Below are 20,180 nucleotides of genomic sequence, written 5' to 3' on the forward strand. Positions count from 1 at the left end.
CATATGTATTGCAACATGCCTAGCAGTAAAAATCATTTATTTAATCAAATACTATTCTGTTGATTAACTTATTAATATATGTATATATAGAATGTACGTGTATATATGTGTGCATGTATGTTTGTACCATGTATGCAGCATGTATGTAGCATGTGTGCATGTACCATAGCACATGCATGAGGGTCTGAGGACAAATCAGTTCTCCCCTTCCAGGCCATTCCAGAGAGCAAACTCAGGTTATCAGACTTGGCAGCAAGTGTCTATGCCCACTGGGCCATCTTGCTGGTCCAGTAAGAGTTTTAAACAAAAAACAAGCAAGCCTCCTTTGGGGAACTGAAGGATTAACTACAGTGTTCAAGCTATGAACTCTTATTGCTTAGAAAGAATAATCACAGTGTCAATCATTTTTAACATAGCTGATAAATGCAAGCCTTTTAAGTGTATGTCTTATTTTGATGTTTCTGATGATGGGAATTTGAAAGAATGGTATAAAGCACTCCCATGTGCTTGCTCCCCATTATTCAATTCATTCATTCATTCATTCATTCATTCATTCATTCACTCACCCACTTATTTCCCCTTCTTATCTTCCCTCAGATCCGCCCTCTTCCTACTGCACATACCCCTGTTTCCATCGTCTCTCTTTTTTCTTTTTTTCTTTTCCTTGGATTCACTTGAAATTAGCCAGAAGTATTTATCCCTTTACTTTTTAATAGTTTAGAGTTTAGTTTTCCATTAAAAACGACATTTCTGAACTGCACTATTCTCACGATCAGAATCAAGAGCTTAAATGCTTATTCAACATTGGGCTTTCCATCCTCTATTCAGATTTTCTGGTTGTCTTTTAACCTACACCTGTTTGTGTGGACACGGCTCATCCTGGGAATGGCAAGGAACTTGTTCGTTGAATTATATAGTTTTCTCAGAATGATCCTCACTCTTTCTTTAGGCGTGTGTGGGGTTGGTCCTTATGATCCAGATAATTTTCTTAAGCAAAGCCAAGTACGTAGGTTCTGAATGCTCCGAATGCCCGAGTTTTCCTTCTGGTATCAGACACTCTGCATGCCCATTTGAGAAAGGAGCTGATGCATGTCTGCTGTGAAGGGTTTTTGAATGAAGAAAAAAAAAGAAACCCAGAGTGCGCTTGGAATTAACATGTGTGATTGGGGAGGTGCCGCACAAGCGGTTCTGATGGTGCCTACTCCAAGTGAGCAGCCATTTTCTGAAAGCACAGTTTCCCTGGGAGCTCATCCCCCCTCCCGTTAACAGGGAAGGCAGGTAGATCAAGAGAAAGCAAAGGCACAGTGTCTCCACTTCCTTGATAGGAAATCAAGGGCAGGCAGCATTCTTTGCTGTGTAACATGGAAATAAATTAAACATCTGAGGAATAGTCTCTTCTGCCTGGAAACCTCAAAGTTTCTCAGTATTGGGAAACATGAATAGACGTCCTCCTCTCTCGCTGTGAACAAGCACCTGTCTCTCTGCAATGCCACTGTGTCAGGTGAGAGATGAAAAGCACAGCCCAGCATCCAAATGCTGTCTGTGTCTTCTCAGTGCCGTCTGAGAATGACCAGACACTGCAAAACATTTTTAAAATCTTAGCCTTGATGTGGGATCCTGAGAACTCTTTAAAAATAAATGAGCTTTGGAGCTGACTGATGGCAGTCATTCGGCAGGGGTGTGGCTTGGCTGGTAGAATGCTTACTTAACAAGAAGCTCTGGGTTTGGTTCCTAGGACCCTGTAAAATTGGCATTGATGATGCGTGTTTGTGGTCCACTGGGGAGGTGGAGTCAGGAGGATCAGAAGTTAAAGGTCATCATTGGCTCCATAGAGAGTTTGAGGGGGGCCTAGATTACAGAAAGAACTTTGTCATAGTTGGCTTGATGTGGCAAGATTATCTGGTGGTGTTGATCATAGCGAGGTTTACAAGAGGGAGTTCATCATTTTCAGAACTTGCTCAAGGTACAGAAAATCTGAAAGAATGAGTTACCCTGCATCCTCAAATTGAACTAAGTGTGTGAGCCATTCAATCATATGGTATCTTCCCTGACAGTACATTTTTTAGTGAATTAAAAACAGAATGTGCAGTGGCTCCTTCTGTGTGAAGAAAACAACATGAATATTAGCCAGGAAAGGTCACCTTTGTTTCCAGTATGAGGAGTTGGCTCTGATAGATTACGTGATGCATTGCTTTCCAATAGTAGAAGGTCATGCGATGCTCTTGGGTGGCCATGGCAACACAGATGCTCTCACAAAGTTGGAAGACCTGGGACGTGAATGTCCTGAGTAACTCATATTTATGTACCTGTTCAAAGCCATTTTCATTTTGTGGAGTGGATTCTTCCTGGCACTTTTTTTTTTTGTTTCCCATGACCCTCAAAGGAGTTGGTTTTGAAGTCTATCACTTAAAAGGTTCTCCCATCAAACTCGGGGAATTATCTAAAGAAGAGATGTATCTACCTTGGGCCTGGTGGTACATTTGTGACATGTTCATGTTCAAAATACCCAAAGTGGTGAGGTAGTATTTTGAAAGCCATCTTGCTATTTGTAATATCATTATTTATTGTCAAACCTAATAATTTATTAGTATGGCTAATTGTTTTTCTTTGTACCAGGAGGAGGTGTGTATTTCACTCAGCAATGTGCAAAGTGGTACATTCTAGGGACCATTTTGTTTTTCAGATGGCTTTGTTTTATAAATGCATTTTTCATTTAATGCAGCACTAGATAATGATCCCAGGGCTTTGCACTTGCTTGGCAAGCACTGACCACTGAGCTCTTGTAGCATTCAGTTCTTTCTTCTTTCCTTCCTTCCTTTCCTTCTTTTCTTCATTCCTTCCCTCCTTCCTTTCTCCCTCCCTTCCTCCCTTCCTCCCTCGCCCCCTTTTCTCTCTTTCTGTTGATTCCATCAGGTGGAATAGTTCTGGTGCATTTAGAGTGTTGAGTGCTAACTATGGACTTACTTGAATTCTTTATAATTTGGTATAATGAATTATGTTGAAAAGACCTTTTTTGTTTGCTTTTTTTCTTTTTTTACAACTTTATTTTAAAAAACAAAGACAAATGTACAGATTTTAAGCATTTATGCATAAAAGTATTCGAATACATTTTTGTCAGTACTTGATTTTTTTTAAAGGTTTGATAGTATGCATTAAAATCTTGCTAGTTACAATGAGCATAAAGTACCTATAAAACAAGATGTAACCTGGAAATAGTCAAAGTTTTCTTGGTGTGTAAAGATTAAGCATAATGGTTTTTCATTTTCTTTTTTTTTTCTTGAACTTCATATAGTCTGTGAGTTGTTTCTGCGGTGTTCAGAGCTTTCTGGGGTTAGTATCCAATTATCAGTGACTGCATATTATGTCTGTTCTTTTGTGACTGGGTTACCTACTCAGGATGATATTCTCTAGATGCATCCATTTTCTTAAGAATTTCATAAAGGCATTGTTTCTGATAGCTGAGTAGTACTCCATTGTGTAAATGTACCACAATTTTTGTATCCATTCATCTACTGAAGGACATCTGTGTTCTTTCCAGCTCCTGGCTATTATAAATAGGGTTGCTATGAACATTGTGGTGCATGTTGGAGCTTCTCTGGGGTATATGCCCAGAAGTGGAATAACTGGGTCTTCAGGTAGGACTATGTCCAATTTTCTGAGGAATCGCCAGACTGATTTCCAGAGTGGTTGTACCAGTTTACAACCCCACCAACAGTGGAGAAGTGTTCCTCTTTCTCCACATTCTTGCCAGCATCTGCTGTGAAAAGACCTTTTTTTGTGTTTCTCATTAACATTTTTTTCATAAAGGAGCCTAGAAGATTGTCTGGTGTCATTTCAACGTGTCAATTACCTGTGACCGATGGTCTCAGATGTCCTTTTTTGTCCAATGGTCAATGAAATGAAGACTGTGAAACTGTGTATCTTAGATGATTTGGCTCTCTCTGCCAAAAACTGCTACTGAGAAGACTCCTATTTTAAATTTGTATTGTGTTGGGCTTGGGGGATTGCTCAGTTCACCAGCAAGGGACTTAAAATAATCTCTAGAACTCACACTACAAGAACACAAAGCTTCACCAGCGTTGGTGGTGCATGCCTTTAGTCCCAGAACTTAGGAAGCAGAGACAGACTGATTTCTGTGACTTCGAGGCCAGCCTGCTCTACAGAGAGAAGGAGGTGTTTAGCTTTAGGTCAGCCTGGACCACACAAGTAAACCCTGTCTCAACAAAACTAAACAATAAAATAAAATAAAATAAAAAATAATAAAATGTTTGTCAACCTTGTTTTGGGGAGCAGGAAACTGATAGATTCTTGGGGTTCACTGGCTAGCCAGGCTAAGCTATTTAGGGAAATCCAGGGCAGTAAGAATCCTTGTCATAAACAAACAAATGAACAGACAACAACAACAACAACAACAACAGAAACTAAACCCAAAAGATGATGGCAGTTGAGGAACAACACTTGAGGCTGTTCTGTGGCATCTACATGGATATGCACACACCTTCCTGCACACCTGTTTACACACATGCATACCTGCTGACATGCATGTGCATACATACATACATGCACACTCAAATAGGAACACATGTATTTACACACCAAGACAAACAGAAAATTGTCTGTATTGTTTGAACTGGCTTGTGGCGAGGCATGAATATTGAATTCTCCCTGCTCCCTGGCCAACATTACTGATAAGGAAGAGTTTGTTCATTTGTGGGCTGCAGACGTCATGGTAGAAAGCATTCTTTTACTCCTAGAAACCTTAAATGCTAATTGATCCCTGTTTTATTTCCTTTTGTCTCCTTTAAAGACAGGTCTTCCAAGCCCCAGTAGTTTGGGGAGCTGCAGAGATGGTTGGTTCCAGGTCCGAAGGGGCATTCACAGTCACTCTCCAGAGCCTCCTCAAGTAACAGAGTTTGACTAGAACCACATCCTGTGAACTCTCCAAGGTAAAACAATTAAAATGATTTTAATCGAGACCAAGAAAGAAGCCAAGAGTTGATGAAGCTTTCTGAAAGCCTTTAAAAATGCATTAATTGTGTGTGTGTAAGATTGTCAAGCCAGGCAGTGGCAGAGCAGGCCTTCAATCTCAGCACTCAGGAGGCAGAGGCTGGAAGATCTCTGAGTTTGAAGCTAGCCTTGTCTACACAGAGAGTTTCAGGACAGCCAGGGCTGTTACATGGAGAAAACCCTTTCTTGAGAAAAATCAAAATAAGGGATAATTGTCATTCTTTTCATTTTAGCACTGTCTTTGAAATGAAGTCACCTCAGTGTGTGAAGCCCTCTGGAACATTCCACTGGGGGAAGAGAAGCAGACACAGAAGTATGTCTGAATAACTCCCTGCTCCACCCTCACTACACAACCCTGACACTTGAATAGGGAATCACAGTATTTTGGGGGGGAATGAGGTAGGGAGAGTGTCTCACTAAGTAGACCAGGCTGGCCCTGAATCCATACAGAGCTGCCTGCCTCTGCTTCTCTAGTGCTTGTTAGAGGCATGTGTCACCATGCCTGGAAGTCACAGCTGTTGTTTAGTAAATGCTTGTGTTAGAAGTAAAGACACCTGGTGTCTAGAACTGTTGCTGTGAGATTCTGCCCAAGGGCCCATGGCCTGGGATTTAGAATGTCTGCTCTCAGGCTTCTGATTTAGAGATTTGATTGGATTTAACAGAACAACAGAAACTGTTCAGGTGGGAAGTGAACACAGGAGCCTGGTTATACACATGCTGGGATCAGAGGAGCAGACCAGGAGACTGGGGCAGCCCAACAGTGATACCTTTGGAAGTCAGTTTGGTGCAGTCCCCTCCTGAGTGTGGGAAGCAATATGGCTACCACAGAGCTCTCTCTCCTTTGAGAAGATTTCAGCAACAGGGCAAAGACAAAGGGACTTTGCAGGTATTATTAAGATCCCAGCTAATTGACTTGGAGTTCAAGGCAGTGCATGTCCTCTGTCTAACTTAGCTGTTCGGATAAACTCTACAATGGGATTGTATTTCTTTAGAAGAGTTGTTTAGAACTAAGATACTGCACACATCAAACCTCTAGGGACTGAGAGTTCTTGACCAGTGCTATATAACATGGCAACTTCGGTTACAAAGCCCAAGGACATGTTTTCTGTTATCCCAAAGACCAATTTCCCAGTTGGGCCTCTAGGTGAGGACATGCCTAGCCAAACCCTTTTGTTTTTCCCCTTCCTGTTCATGGGTGGTAGGGAATTAAACCCAGGACTCTGATAATTGTGGACCATGTTCTCTGGCCTCTAGCAATGACCAGAAGACCCATGCCAGACTCCCAGTTTGCAAAAACCAAGCTTATGTTTTTGATGTACTATTGCCTGCCAAGTTTAGTCATTTACTTAGAACTCCTCAGTGCGCTCATCTTGCAGCAAAACTCTGCCCTTTTCTGCTTTGGAGAGTTGGCATGAAAACAGACTCTTCACCCACCTCATCTGCTTGAGTGTTCGTTGTAAAGGGACCTAAGCCCTACAGTGGTGACTTGAAAGGTTACAAAGAAACCATGTGGACCTCATATTAATTTAAGATGCTATGATTTACCAATTATGTATAAAGAAATTGAAAATTTCACATTTGATCTTTTTTTTTTGAGATAGCGTCTTTTGTAATCTGAGATAGCCCTGAACTCACTTTTTAGCTGAAGATGACTGAAAATCCATGACCCTCGTGCCTTCATGTCTTTGGTGCTAGGCCAACAGGTTTGCACTATCACATCGTTTTTTACTGGGCTCTGTGCGTGCTAAGCAAGCTCTCTCCTAACTGTGACATATCTTCAGCCCCTTGATGAATTTTTAGTGGAATATTATGTCTTGTACATACTGATTTAAGTCCTAACTGTGAAACCCAACATCAGTCACTGATCTAATGACTCCAAAGTATTTTACTTCTTATTCTAGGGTTAAAAATTGAGAGGGCCTTAGACTCCAGTCAGTGGTGAGGGCATGGAGACGCATTGACAGGGAGATGCTGTTACCTACTCTGGTCTACAGAAATGTGAGCCTCGGAGTTCCAGAAGCTCACATGGATTCTGATCTTCAGTTCGCACATGTTCAATATTGGCAAACAGTTTGTTTTAAGAGTAATGCAAATGAGTCTGGTGTGGAGGCAGAGGCCGAGGCCAGAGGGGAGAGGGCAGAGGCCAGAGGGCAGAGGGCAGAAGGCAGAGGCAGAGGCCAGAGGACAGAGGGCAGAGGGCAGGGGGCAGAGGGCAGGGGGCAGAGGGCAGAGGCAGAGGCCAGAGGACAGAGGGCAGAGGGCAGGGGGCAGAGGGCAGAGGGTAGAGGGCAGAGGCAGGCATATTTCTTTGAACTCAAGGTCAGCCAGAGCTACATTCGGAGACTCTGTCTCAGTAATGATGATTATAACGATAATAACAACAACAATAACGACGATGATAATAATAATAGAAGTTGGACAAAACGAAACACTTGCAGGCAGGATCCTTGGTTTCTAATTTGTAGCAATCAATGATTCAAACAGAGAACACTTGAACACATTAGTTCCCTATGGCCACAGAACAAATCACCCAATTTAGCTTATTCCAAAGGGCTTTGTAACAGTTTAAGTGGGCAAGAAGAAGTCAATGCTGTGTCACCTCCAACTTGGGCGTCTTCTGAGATGATCTTAGCATCTCATTCCGGACTGATTGCTTCAAAGGCAGGCTCAGATGCAGGTCCACGAGCAATCTCTAAAAGATGCACCTGGCTGAAATATGAGTGTTGATGGAGAGATGGGGCAGATCCTGTGCCTGGGAGTATTTGCTTGGCCTCTGTGCCTCCTATGTTGCTGTTCCCAGAAATGAAATACCAGCTCTGGCAGAGGCACCTGTGGGCTGAGGCACCTGTGGGCTGGCAGCTGGCAGTCTGCAGGCCTTTTCTTTCCGAGTGTTTCCCAAATAGTAACCCAATCTCACCTGCCTGGTTTATCTTCTGCCCAAGAGTGTTTGTTTTTCATAGAGTTGGCCCACTGACTCTGCATTTTTGGACTGAGCAACTATTTGTAAAGAACTGCATCTACATCAACATTTACAGACTTTAAAAATTCTCAGTATCTCTCAGACATTGCAAAAGAACAGCTATTTCTGTAGCTTTTAAATCTTTTGAGGAATCACAGATAATCTATGGATGACTTTAAAGGGTATAGGAGATGTGTGTCACCCAGGAGGTGTGTCTCATTTAGGAGGTGTGTGTCATACAGGAGGTGTGTGATTTCAAGGAGGTATATATATATATGTTATATAGAAGGTATTATAAGGAGGTATGCACATATATAGGAGGTTGACATTATATAGGAGGTGCATGGTTATACAGGTTTGTGTAGCTCTATAGGAGGTGTGCAGTAATAGAGTCAGGGTGAGGTTACACAAGATGGGTGAACTTGTGGAACTGTGCAGAAGGTAGACAGAGGTGTACAGAGGAGGTGGGAAGTTGTAGAAGGGGTGTGGTTACAAAGAAAATATGTAGTTGAACAGGAGGGGATACAGTTATGAGGAGGTGTGCTGTTTGTGCAAGTGTATGCTAGTGCAAGTGGTTTGTGGTGAGGAGGTGTAGGGCTATGCAGGAAGTAAGTTGTTATACTGGAAGTGTGCAGGTTGTAGGCAAACGCTACCCTGTTGTTGGGAGGGACTTGGACATCCAGTTTTGGGTGTCTGAATCAATGGGCAGAGTTCTAAGGCAGTGCTGTGCATGGGGAAGGCTTCCTGCGGTCACTGTGGTGATAACAGACACTATGAGACATACACAGGCAGGAGTATGCGCCGATCAAGTGTTTTGACTTCTTTGGCTGTACAAACCAACTGAGGGGCTGGAGAGAAAAGAGTGCTTGCTAGTCTTGCAGAGGACCTGAGCAGTTTCCAGTACTTAGACAGCTCACAACTGCCTGGAACTTCAGTACCAGTGGATCTGTACTCACACAACACACACACACACACACACACACACACACACACACACACACACACACACACTTTTTTCAAAATGTCATTTTAAAAGTCAAAGTAGAAAAGAAAGTGAGACTTTAATTTTTTTTACAGTATTTAATAAGTCATAAATTTAGGAGCTCAGACTAAAAGCATTTTGGTAGTTCATTTTCTTCTTGAGTGCATTCATGTGTGTGTGTGTGTGTGTGTGTGTGTGTGTGTGTGTGTGTGTGGATGTGTTGTACATGTGCTCATGAGTGTGCAATGTGTGCCTGTCTGCATGCATGCAGAAGGAGACACTGAGTGTCCTGCTGTACTATTCTTCATCTTATTCCCTGAGTCAGAGTCTCTTACCAAACCTGGAGCTAGGTTGTGACCCAGCAAGCCCCAGTGGCCTTACCTTTTCTGCCTTACACAGCACTGGGGTTACAGGTGTGTGTGTGCGCATGTGCGTGTGTATGTGTATGCACATATGGCTTTTCTTTTTCTTTGACGCTGAGATACCAACTCAGGTCCTTATCTTGCACAATTGCTGACATCCCGCTGAGCCATCTCTTTAGCTCCTGATGGTCTTTTGTTCAATTTGCTTTTGAATAAAGGGTATAGCTAATTGTGGATGGAACTACTCTGGAGAACCCTTTATAAACTTAAAACGACGACAATTTAATTTTGCTTCTGTTTGTTCCAGTTTTCGGTAATGGGCCCTACCTCGGTAGCCCAGGCTAGTTTGGCATTAAATAGCCAACGCTGACTCTGAAGTCAGTGACGCTTTTATCTCAGCCTCTTGAGTCCTGGAATTATGGTGTGAGTCCCCATACCTGACAAGAGAATTTTTAGACTGGCCGATTTTCCCTACCTAAATCTAAGATTTTTGTATCGAACTGGAAATCCCATTTTCAGGACTAGAGGTTTTTAATATATAGGCAGATAACCCAGAGCTCTTGGGCCACATGTTCATAATTTTTGTGGTGCACTAACATAGAGCTTGTGTAGTCTATTTGAGAATGGCTCTTGTTCTCAAATAGCTTGTTCTGTCTATATTTTGGGATATGGTATAGAATATGACCCATGTTTTATCACGGCAGCTTTAGCTGTTCTTTGGGGATTCCTAAGCAAACTCTCACGATGATGTGGGGTTAACACCAAAAACTCTTAATTATGAAAGACATTTGCTGAAACCCAAGTCAATCAATGCTCAGGGCAAGTTGAAGTTTGATGGGTTTGCAGTTTTTGTGGGGGAGGGAGAATGAAGGACACTGAGACTCTTCATCAGCCCTCTCTGCTCCTCTCTGCTTCCCTGCCTGGGGATGGCCGGAGAACTTGGCCTTCCTTGTCCTCACTGACTGGGGTCCTGTTTCTCTCCAGGATGAGAGCCTGTGCCAAGTGGGCGCTGCTGTCACACTGGCTGGTTCTGGCCTACGTGTTAATGGTCTGCTGTAAGCTGATGTCCGCCTCAAGCCAGCACCTCCGGGGACATGCAGGTAAGCCGTTTAAGCTCATTATGCACTGCTGAGATCAATTAATAAAACACTTCGACACACTGGAGTTCACACTTTAGACACAGGTGATTGACAAGTGCTTTGGCTGGTGAGGCAGAGCCATGAACAGACAGGGTCTAATGGCTGATGCTGGAGCAGGGCTGTTCTTTACAAGGTGTCATCTGCCTTTTCTTTTGAGTTTTAGCTTTTATTTTCCTGGTGCTTCTGTATTAGTAGTGTTTCTTCTCTGAATTTCAGGAAGTCCATAGCACTCTGTGTTGAGTGCAGATATTCCTGTAGTCCCCTGAAATTCAGTGTTAAGTTTAAATCTCAGCTGACTCGGGGCTGTCCTGAGAGGACCTTTAAGGAAACTTAAGACCCTTTCTGAGGAGAAAATATGCTGAATGATAGAGAAGAAATGACAAAGAAATACCAGGGGTAACCTGGGCAAAATAAAGAGACAGCAGGGGTAATGTGTGCATTTTCATGGGCCTCAGAGGGAAATGTGTCGAAACCCAGAGAGACAGTTGTCCTAGTAAGTTCTAGTGAAATTCATGTCTGTACATTGCCCTTTAAAGTTAACTTTATAGCATTGTGCTAAACAACAGGTCTGCTGATGTAATTGCCATGGTCATACATCATTGTGCCTTGTTTATGCTACCCCACTACCCTCTGGGGACCCTTTCACCTCTTGCTATGCCCCCCTCTTTCCTGCAAATAGCCCCTTTTGCTTTCAAGTCTTCTTTTAAAAGATTTGTTTATTTATTTAATATATAGGAGTACTCTGTAGCTGTCTTAAGACACAGTAGAAGAGGGCATTACATCAGATCCCATTACAGATGGTTGTGAGCCACCATGTGGTTGCTGGGAATTGAACTCAGGACCTCTGGAAGAGCAGTCAGTGCTCTTAACCACTGAGCCATCTCTCCAGCCCCTGCTTTCAAGTCTTATCTGCATCTGTGCAGCTGCTACAGGTGTCCTTAAGTACATTCTGCACGAGAGAAAATGTGATGTTTGTCCTTTGCTTCTCCCGAGTTCCCCATTATCCCTGAAAGTAGTTCCCCCTCTGGCCTTTGGTCTGTCTCCCACGCACCATGAAGAGGCCCTTGATCTCCACCATTCACAGTGCTGTGTATCACAACAGGCCCGAAAGCTGGAACCTAATCACTAAGGCCTGACCCTGCTGGGAGTTCTAAGATGCTGAAAGATTTTAGTTCCTGATGGAAGGCAGGTTGGTAAAGTCCATTGTGTGGTTACCAGAGGCCACAGCGTAGGTGAATGGAAGTGCTCACTGGAGCCAGATGTAACGTGAGATTTTGAGCCCAGGAAGAGGATGTGACTATGATATTGGCAAATGTTCAATATTGCTTTTTTCCCCCTCTAGTATTGGGGATTGAAACTATCACTTCATGCCCTCTACCACTGAACTATTTCCCCAACATTTTTTATCTTTATTTATAAACCACAGGATACGATTCATCACCCACATATCTCTCCTAACTGCCAGGTCACACACTGCAAACCGAATGCTGAACAAAAAAAAACAGCACATGTCTGATAAGGATAAAGAACCAAGACTCTAGCTGACTCACAGCTTGCTTTGGTGATTTAGTAGGGAGTAGTCATTTTCTCACCTGGCCTAGCGCCACATACTCATAGTCTCTCAGTTGATGATAGAAATATCCCCCAGAAAAGTCTTTGCCCCTTTGCATCATGGTTATGTTGACATATGCGAGTATCTATTTAAATGTAGATTCTGCATGTGGGGCAGTTCTGGTTTCGAGCAGGTATTTTGAGACGTGTTCAGTTGCTACATTAATTACTTTTTTCTCATTAATGTGGCAAAATTATTGGCCCCTGAGGTCTTACTCCTTGGACGCTGCTTTCAGTATGGAGCCATGTTCACGGACTATGTCACTTGGTCCTTTAGCCACCCCTTCCACACGATTCTGTTTCCGGGTGGTTCACTCTGCCTGCCCTGCTGCCTTCGTCCTGGGTGGAATTACTGCCCGGTGTCCTCTTTCCTCCACCACCCGTCACAAACATCACTTCAAAGCTCGGTAACTTTTCAAACGGGTTTATACAATAAATTCTCAGTTCACAAACCCCCTACACAATAAGATTACATCCAATAGACAAAGATATAAACTGCTCTTCCATATAAGGTAAAGACCTATAAAATCCTTAAAATATTCATAGCTATCTATTGCCAATTAAGTCCATCTGGATCTAGCTCATCCTTCTCGAGCTCCATCTTGTTTTCCCCCCAGTCTCTGCTCCTCTTCTGTTTTCCTACCCTTTTTCCACCTACCTCTCCACTATCCAATCATGTATTGACTTAACATCAGTCTACACTAAAGCAACTTAAGGGAGGGAGAATTGGGAGATGTAGTTTATCAGGAATGGGAAGCTGGCACCAGGGTATCACTATGGTTGGTAGGCAGCAGGGCATCATGGTGGCAGTGGGAACACAGGCAGCTGTTTGCTTACATCCCAGTGGCTCAGGAAACAGAGAGAAAAAGTGCTGGAACTGAGAAAGGGTTATAAAACCTTAAGCCCCACCAAAAGTGATCCAGATTACCGGGGCTCAGTGCCATCTTCCGGTGGCAATGTTGCAAAGAGTGCCACCAAGCTGGGGATCCAAACATTCAAACACACAGTCTGTGAAGTACCTTTCAGTCCAAGCCACTCCCCATATCAGCCCCAAACACTCGAGGTTCAAGTGGTCATCTTGCCTCAGCCCTCAGTGTAGCTCGGCCCATACTTCATGAGCAGGAAGACTGTGAGCTCAAAGCCAGCCTACACGGCATAGAGACCTGGTGTCTCCCCTGGTCCCAAGAAGGTAAACTTTGAACATTAAGCTATGCATGAGTCAGAAATGTAAATCCTCCTGTGTGCAGACCTCTACATGTGGGAAATTTGATTGATGGCATAGCCTACCCCCAAGACAGACGTCACGCCATGGTTTCCGTTTCCTTACTCTGACATGTTAAGAGTTGCTGCAGTTTTAGGCTGAAGATAATTTCTTAAATCGTTCACAACTCAATTTTCTCCCCTCCAGTGACAGTTCGAAGATGAGAAAAATAATGATCAAAGTTTTGGGGAATCAGAATAAAATCAATAGCACTTGGCTGTTGTGGAGCAGGCTATAGGCAGTTGGTTATTGTGCTGTTTCTTCTGATGAGTTCATTTAGGGAGACTGCGCATTTGAAGTCATTAATCTTACCTGTTTAATGCTCCTCTGCCTCTAGAGTAGAGCTCTGTAAAGTGTAGCCATGTGGGTATTATCAGCAGATTTCCGGGCGTCAGGCTGGAGGGGGTGGGTGATAAAGAGAAATTAGAACTGTAAGGAAGAGGGCTGGGGAGATGGCTCAGTTGATAAAACACTTGCTATGCAACCGAGAGGACCCGAAGTTAGGCCCGCAACTCCCAAACAGAGTCAAGCAGAGGTTTGTACCTATAAGCTCAGTGCAAGAGTGGCACACACAGGTAGAGCGTTCGGGCTTGCTGGCCAGACAGCCTCCTGGGGCCAGGAAGCTCCAGGTTCAGTGAGAGACCCTGTCTCAAACACTACTGTGGAAAGTGATTGAGAAAGACACTTGATGTTTACAGCAGTCGCACGTGCGCTTGCACACACACACACACACACACACACACACACACACACACACACACACACACACGAAGAAAATTTGCTACAGCCAAACCTCCCAAGTTATCTGTGATAATCCTTGTTTTCCTACATAAGTCCAAAGTCAGGAACTAGAGAACTCTATAGCTGTCTCTAAAGAATGGATTTGTTTCTAAGAAAGGCAGACAACCTCTTGCATTCCAGCAAAAGCTGAACTATCAGAAGGGATGGGTAAGCCTGTTGAAGAAACAGACATTGTAACCTGGAATTTCTTTGTGGATCAGTTCCTTTGCTTTCTCTGGCTGCTGGAAGCCCTCTGCTTTTAATCTCTGGAATTTTAATGCCCATTGCTCTCTAACTGACCACCAATGGAATCAGGGCTTGTGTCTGTCTCAGAGTGACTCTGTTTTATAGTTGGAGTTTTGTGCTACCTGGGGAGCCATCTTTTATAGAGGCCACAGGCCTAGCCATGACAGCCTCCTCATTCCCTCTTTGACCTCCGTGCCGTAGTTTACAAGTCCAGAGTGAGGATGTCTGAATCCCATTGTAAGTGTTTCTCTTCTGGAGGTCACATAAGCTGTGCCCCCCATTTTTTTAAAGCATGGACACTAAGCTACTTAAGAACAGGCCAACTAATTCTGTTCATTTGTCCCCGTGTGGTCTGCTGTAAGGTCTTATGCTGGCAGTAAACATTCTCACGACCCTAGGTGATGGAAACTCAGGGGCCAGGAGAGGGGAAGGCTGTGTCTTGTGATGATGTGGAACTCATCTGTGTTCACCCCACTGAGTGTGTGACAAAGGACATCGGACAGTGGAATGCAATTGTCAAGTAAACCACAGGGACCTGGCTGTGGCGGTCCAGAAAGGCTCTTGACTCTGTCCCAGTGATGTCGGCTGACATTGGGGTGCTAGGTTATTGTGTCTTGGAACAAAGAATTGGTCAGACATACAATCGCAGCAGGAAGAGACAGTTTCTGAAGAGATGGTATATACTTCTGAGGGTGGGGATGTGGGCTGACAATAAAAAGGGTTTAACTTTCTGAGGCCGCATTGTGGCCTTTATGTCAGGGGCAGGGTTACTTTTTGTCTCATTTGCATAGTGCAACCATTTCCATGTATGGTTTTGTTCCATGCAATTCTATACACACCACCACGTGTCCCATATCTCATTAGCATCCTAAATCTCTACAGAGTGCTGTATGTTTTAGTGGCATAAAGAGACATAGGTTGCTTTTGGACACAAGCTTGCCTGTGTGACTGTGCCGGTGGCCCATGCTGGTTTTGTTTACCGTGGCTTTGTCTGTGTGTGAGTGAGGGCTTTCTCTGGGCTAACTTGTTTGTCCTGTATACTTACTTTGTCAATTTCAATGAGGCTTCCCAGAGTTCACTCTCACCCTGGCCTTTCCTTGCCCTTTCTGCTAAAGCGTGCCAATGAGAGGAGTTATCTCATCCCAGCCCCTTCAGTTATCTCATCCCAGCCCCTTCAACTTATCTAAGCACATGGCTTGCTGGTCACTGTGTGTAACAAAGGAGGTGTTTTTAAACCTGTTCACTCAGCAGGCTAAGTCAGGAACAGAGGAAGAAGGCGAGGTGTGTGTGAATGCCTTTGGAAGATGTCATTGGAAAGCATGTGTGCAACAGGGACTGGGGGTGAGTATGGGTAGTGTATATAAGAGCCATCGTTTAGAAAATAAATATATGGCAATAAATAAGAATGCTCACCTGATTTTCACAGTCAGCCATTAGGACTGTTTCCTTAATGCAAACAACACTGCTAATTTTTACAAGAGTCTGGGAATTGTGAAGACATAAAAAGCCACAAAAAATCCTGATCCCCTGGTGTTTTACTATTCAGTTGGCCATCCTGTTTGGGCAAGAGCGCACACACACACACACACACACACACACACACACACACACACACACACACACACACACAGATCTCTGGTAGCCCGAAGCAACGGAGAAGGAGGGGGTCGGGTTCTCAGGATGAATCCTCTTAATTGGAAAGTAAGGTTCCTCCCTCTCTCCCCACATTTTAATCCACTGTTTCTGCTTCCCCGAGTCAGTAACCTCCTTTTTCCACAAGAGGGCAGCAAACAACACCTCGAGAAGGCTGCAGGCTGGGAGGTGGTTCCTGAAACTCCAGTGACTGATGGAATTAACTGTTTAAAGGCCCTTGTGAAAGCTTTGTCCTTCGTAACCATGGTAACTCGGAGGCACAAAAGCTTCCTAAATCCATAGAAATTGTCTTTAGGGGATATCTGTACATTTTTACCGTTAAAAACAGACAGCTACTTTTCTGACTGAGGGGAGGCAATTGGAGATTTGGGTAGTACGGGTTTCTCTGCTCATTTTAAACAGTTCCATTTCCCCAGAAAGTGCTATGTCAGACGTGCGTGCACTGTCTGACTGAATGCTGTGGTGCCTGTCTGGTGTCTACTCAGTATACTCCTCACAGAGAGACCCAGAAAAACCAGAGCACACTCAGCAACCAGGCAGTACAGGAAAGCGAGTACGGGGGTGGGGGTGGGGGGGTGGGGGTGGGGCGGGGGTGGGGCTGGGGTCAAACATGGCTCTAGCTCTGGCCCATCTTGGCTGTGCGACCCTATCCAGGCCATGTAACCCTTTTGGATATGTTTTGTCATCTGTACAATGGGACAGTGGTCGCACCTACCTTCCATTAGGGTATGGGAACGAGTAAAGGAGGACAAGCAGGTGGAAAGGCCTAGCACAGGGCAAATGCACCAGAAGCAGACGCTGCTTTCGTAGCTGTGGGTTCTCTGGGGGAGGTGTGACAGGCATCTTCGGAGGTTGTAGTTTTAAGGTCTATAAGGAACAACACTTGTTTAGCATTGTCTTGGGAAAGCTGATGAAATGAAGAAAGTTACTTCGTTTGTATAAACACCGAGCTTCTGCTCAGACTTTGGAAAGAAGCCCCACTCTGCTGGGGAGCGGAGTGGCTCAGGCTAGCCTTGGGTGCCTGGTTGAGCCTGAGCGGGTAGATGCAGAGAACCACGGAAGGAGTGCGAGGCTTTTCTACCTGGGAGGTGGCGCTACTCATCTGCTGGGCGCAGGGCCACACTGGCAGCAGGTGCCTCTTGCTTCAGTCTTAGGGGAGCCCAGAAACCTCTCTGAGGTTCAGGCGGCCCATCTTCTGCAGGTTGGGGATAGTGAAAGAGCTTAAAACGGACCCTTCTGGGGTTGAAAGAGGGAGCTGGTCAGCTGATGCCTGACAGGGGAGCCCACAGAAGGCGCTGGCCACCTTCACTGAGCTCTACCTTCCTTCTGTTTCAATGGGGTCCGTTTCCTGATGGCTCTGTGCACTTTATGTGGATGGAGGACCTCCGGTTTTTCGTTGTTTTATCTCTTATAAATGTCAATGCAGACATTGGCTTGGTGCTTTCTGTTATTTTTAACGTTGAAGAGTACTGCTTGCATTCTGGTAGTGCTCCGTGCTTCAGCTAGCCACTCCGCGGACATTCTTCTGTGACCCGGCTCATTTACACCTAATCACTTATGGAAATTGTATTTTCTGTCATTGTTTGTAACTCTGTGTTAAGTTAGCTAGTGATAAAGCTACATATTTCAGCTGCTGTTATTTCAAAAAGTTCAAAAATTTGAACTGCTTAAGTTTTGACACTAGAGGGCAGGCGAGGCTTAGAATAACTAATAGCGGCCCGTCCCCTCCTCCTCATTTCATGGCTACTTTAAAACAACAAAGAAACGGGTAGAATTAATTCTACTAATATGCTTTAAAATAACATACATTCAAAATGAACACATGACCCTCTTGAAAAACCCATAGTAGGATATGGCTACCGATGACTATGGACAATAATCGAAGGTGATGAATTTTTGTTGTTATTGTTTCTTTGAGAGACTGTGTCTTAAAGTGTGGCCCTGTCCAGCCTGGAGTTTGTGACACAGAGCACACTGGCCTTGAACGCACAGAGATCCACTGCCTCTGTTTCCTGAGTCCTGGGGTTAAAGGCTTGTAGCCCCGCACATGGCTAGAGAGTTGTATTGTATTCTTAAGAGTTAGAAGTTAAGGTATCGATATTTTCCTGGTTTATGGAGTGCATTACCCATGTTCCTTTATCTCACGAGTTCCTCTCACATATTATATGTATTTCTTCTCTTTTTTTCTTTATCTTTTCTCTTTAAAAGTATCTGCTAGATCTTAGTGCCAGATAAGCAGGGCGTGGTGACACCTTGTGAAGAACAGGCAGGTGCACATACACACACACACACACACCACACACACACCACACACCACACACACACACACACATACACACACACACACCACACCACACACACACACACACACATACACACCACACATCACACACACACCACATACACACACACACACACACCACACATCACACACACACCACATACACACATACACGCACACACACACACACAGAGAGAGAGAGAGAGAGAGAGAGAGAGAGAGAGAGAGAGAGAGAGAGGGAGAGAGGGAGAGAGAGGGGGAGAGAGAGAGAGGGAGAGAGAGAGAGAGAGAGAGAGAGAGAGAGAGAGAGAGAGAGAGAGAGAGAGAGAGGGAGGGAGGGAGAGGAAGAGAGGGTTAACTGACCTGGTTAGGATGAAGATATTTGAAAGAGATGTTTTTGTTCCTCACTTTGCTATCATTCTGATAACAATTGTCCCCAAGACATTGAAATTCCCCAAGAATCTCATGCGGTGACAAACAAGACCCCCCCCCCCCCCAGAGAGATTTACAATGAATCAGACCCACCTTACAGGAGACCCTTGGTGAATCAGTGGAGGACAGGACATGTGTTGGCCAGGATTGATTATGGACATGTGACTCTGCCCTTTATTAAAACTGTAAGTAACTTCCAGTCAGGACACCAAGGAAGCTGAGGTGATGGGAGGGCGGCCACCGGATCCCTTTGCCCTTATTCCCAGTGTGGATTCAATAAATCTCCTTTTCCTGTTTTTTTCTTTTTTCTTTTTCTTTTTTTTTAAACTGTGAACCTGGCTTTTTGAATTGTTTGAGACTGTGACCCTAAGTTTGGGTACAACCCTAAAACGTGTGTACAGGAAACTTACTTTGACCTCTATGGGGTTTTGTCCCCTGCAGTGAAGCCCAACGATGCCGGACTCACCGTGGAGCCCTGGCTGCTGTGGAACTTGTTGTATAGACCATGATAGTTCTGAACTCACAGAGATTCAATTGCCCTCCTGTCCCCCAGTGCTGACATTGAAAGTTCTGTCTTACAATGATACAGTTTTAAAGGGACTTCTTCCACAAGTTTTCCTGTCTCTCCTCCTGCCCCATATGTATCTGCTTGGCTAATGAATGGGTGTCTTCACAGCAACATATTTTATAACGTGCTAGATATTAAGAGCAAGACAGCACCATTCTTTAGTCAGGGTCTCAGGCCCAAAGTAATGAAAAGTATCTCTCTCCACGGCCCATCTAAACTGTCAGTCATCCCAAGAACACAGCACTTTATAGTTAACTCTATGTAATCAAATTTAATCTCCAGGAACAAACCAAGAGTTCAGAGACTAAAATCGAAAAGAACCGTGACTTACCAGGATGTGACTGGTCACCAGCATTTGTTCTTTTTATGTCTTGGGTTTGTTCCTCCCCTCTGGGCCTTTGGTGAACTTTTGGGGAAGAATTTTTCTGAGTTAGCATTTTTTCTCTCCTTCCTTTGACCAATCAGAATCCTTTATATGCATTTAAATTAACCAATCAGGTTCATCCCAACTTAATTTACATACTGGTGGTACCCATTTTCAAGATACAAGATATTCTCCAGAGTGCTGCTTGCCAACTGGCTTTTAAGGTTCTGCTAGCCCACTTCTCAACAGAACCTGCTTTCCCTCTCTTGTCCTCTCATGTTGTGTTATCCCATGAGGAGACAAGTTCAACTCTAAGCCAGGGAACTGGTAAAAAATGTGACCAGAACAGAGGAAACATGGAGGGATGGGGCTTGATGGAAAAGTACTCATAAGAGAGTGCTTGTTTGTTTGATTGGTCTGAGGGAGATGGGGCCATTATACTAGAAAATGGGAAGACCATACCATGGCTGCATTGTGTCTAAATCTTTCAAGGCAGAGTCGAGTCAAGGATCTTTCCTTTTGCAGCTGTGTCTGC

General features: G+C 44.2%; 1 protein-coding gene across 1 annotated transcript in view; it reads left to right on the forward strand.

Annotated features, from left to right (window-relative positions):
• TAFA4 (TAFA chemokine like family member 4) overlaps positions 1 to 20,180 on the forward strand; it is a gene marked incomplete at its 3' end in the record, with an annotated part of 146,671 nt that overhangs the window by 10,552 nt on the left and 115,939 nt on the right. Inside the window, exons 2-3 of the mRNA XM_080914433.1 lie at positions 4,812 to 4,946; positions 10,295 to 10,410. Of these exons, the coding sequence (XP_080770559.1) occupies positions 10,296 to 10,410 (115 nt within the window). The 5' untranslated portion in view covers positions 4,812 to 4,946; position 10,295. The remainder of the gene's footprint in view (positions 1 to 4,811; positions 4,947 to 10,294; positions 10,411 to 20,180) is intronic.

This window comes from Micromys minutus (genome assembly GCF_963924665.1).
Source record: "Micromys minutus genome assembly, chromosome: 3".
In the NCBI taxonomy this organism is placed as follows: Eukaryota; Metazoa; Chordata; class Mammalia; order Rodentia; family Muridae; genus Micromys; species Micromys minutus.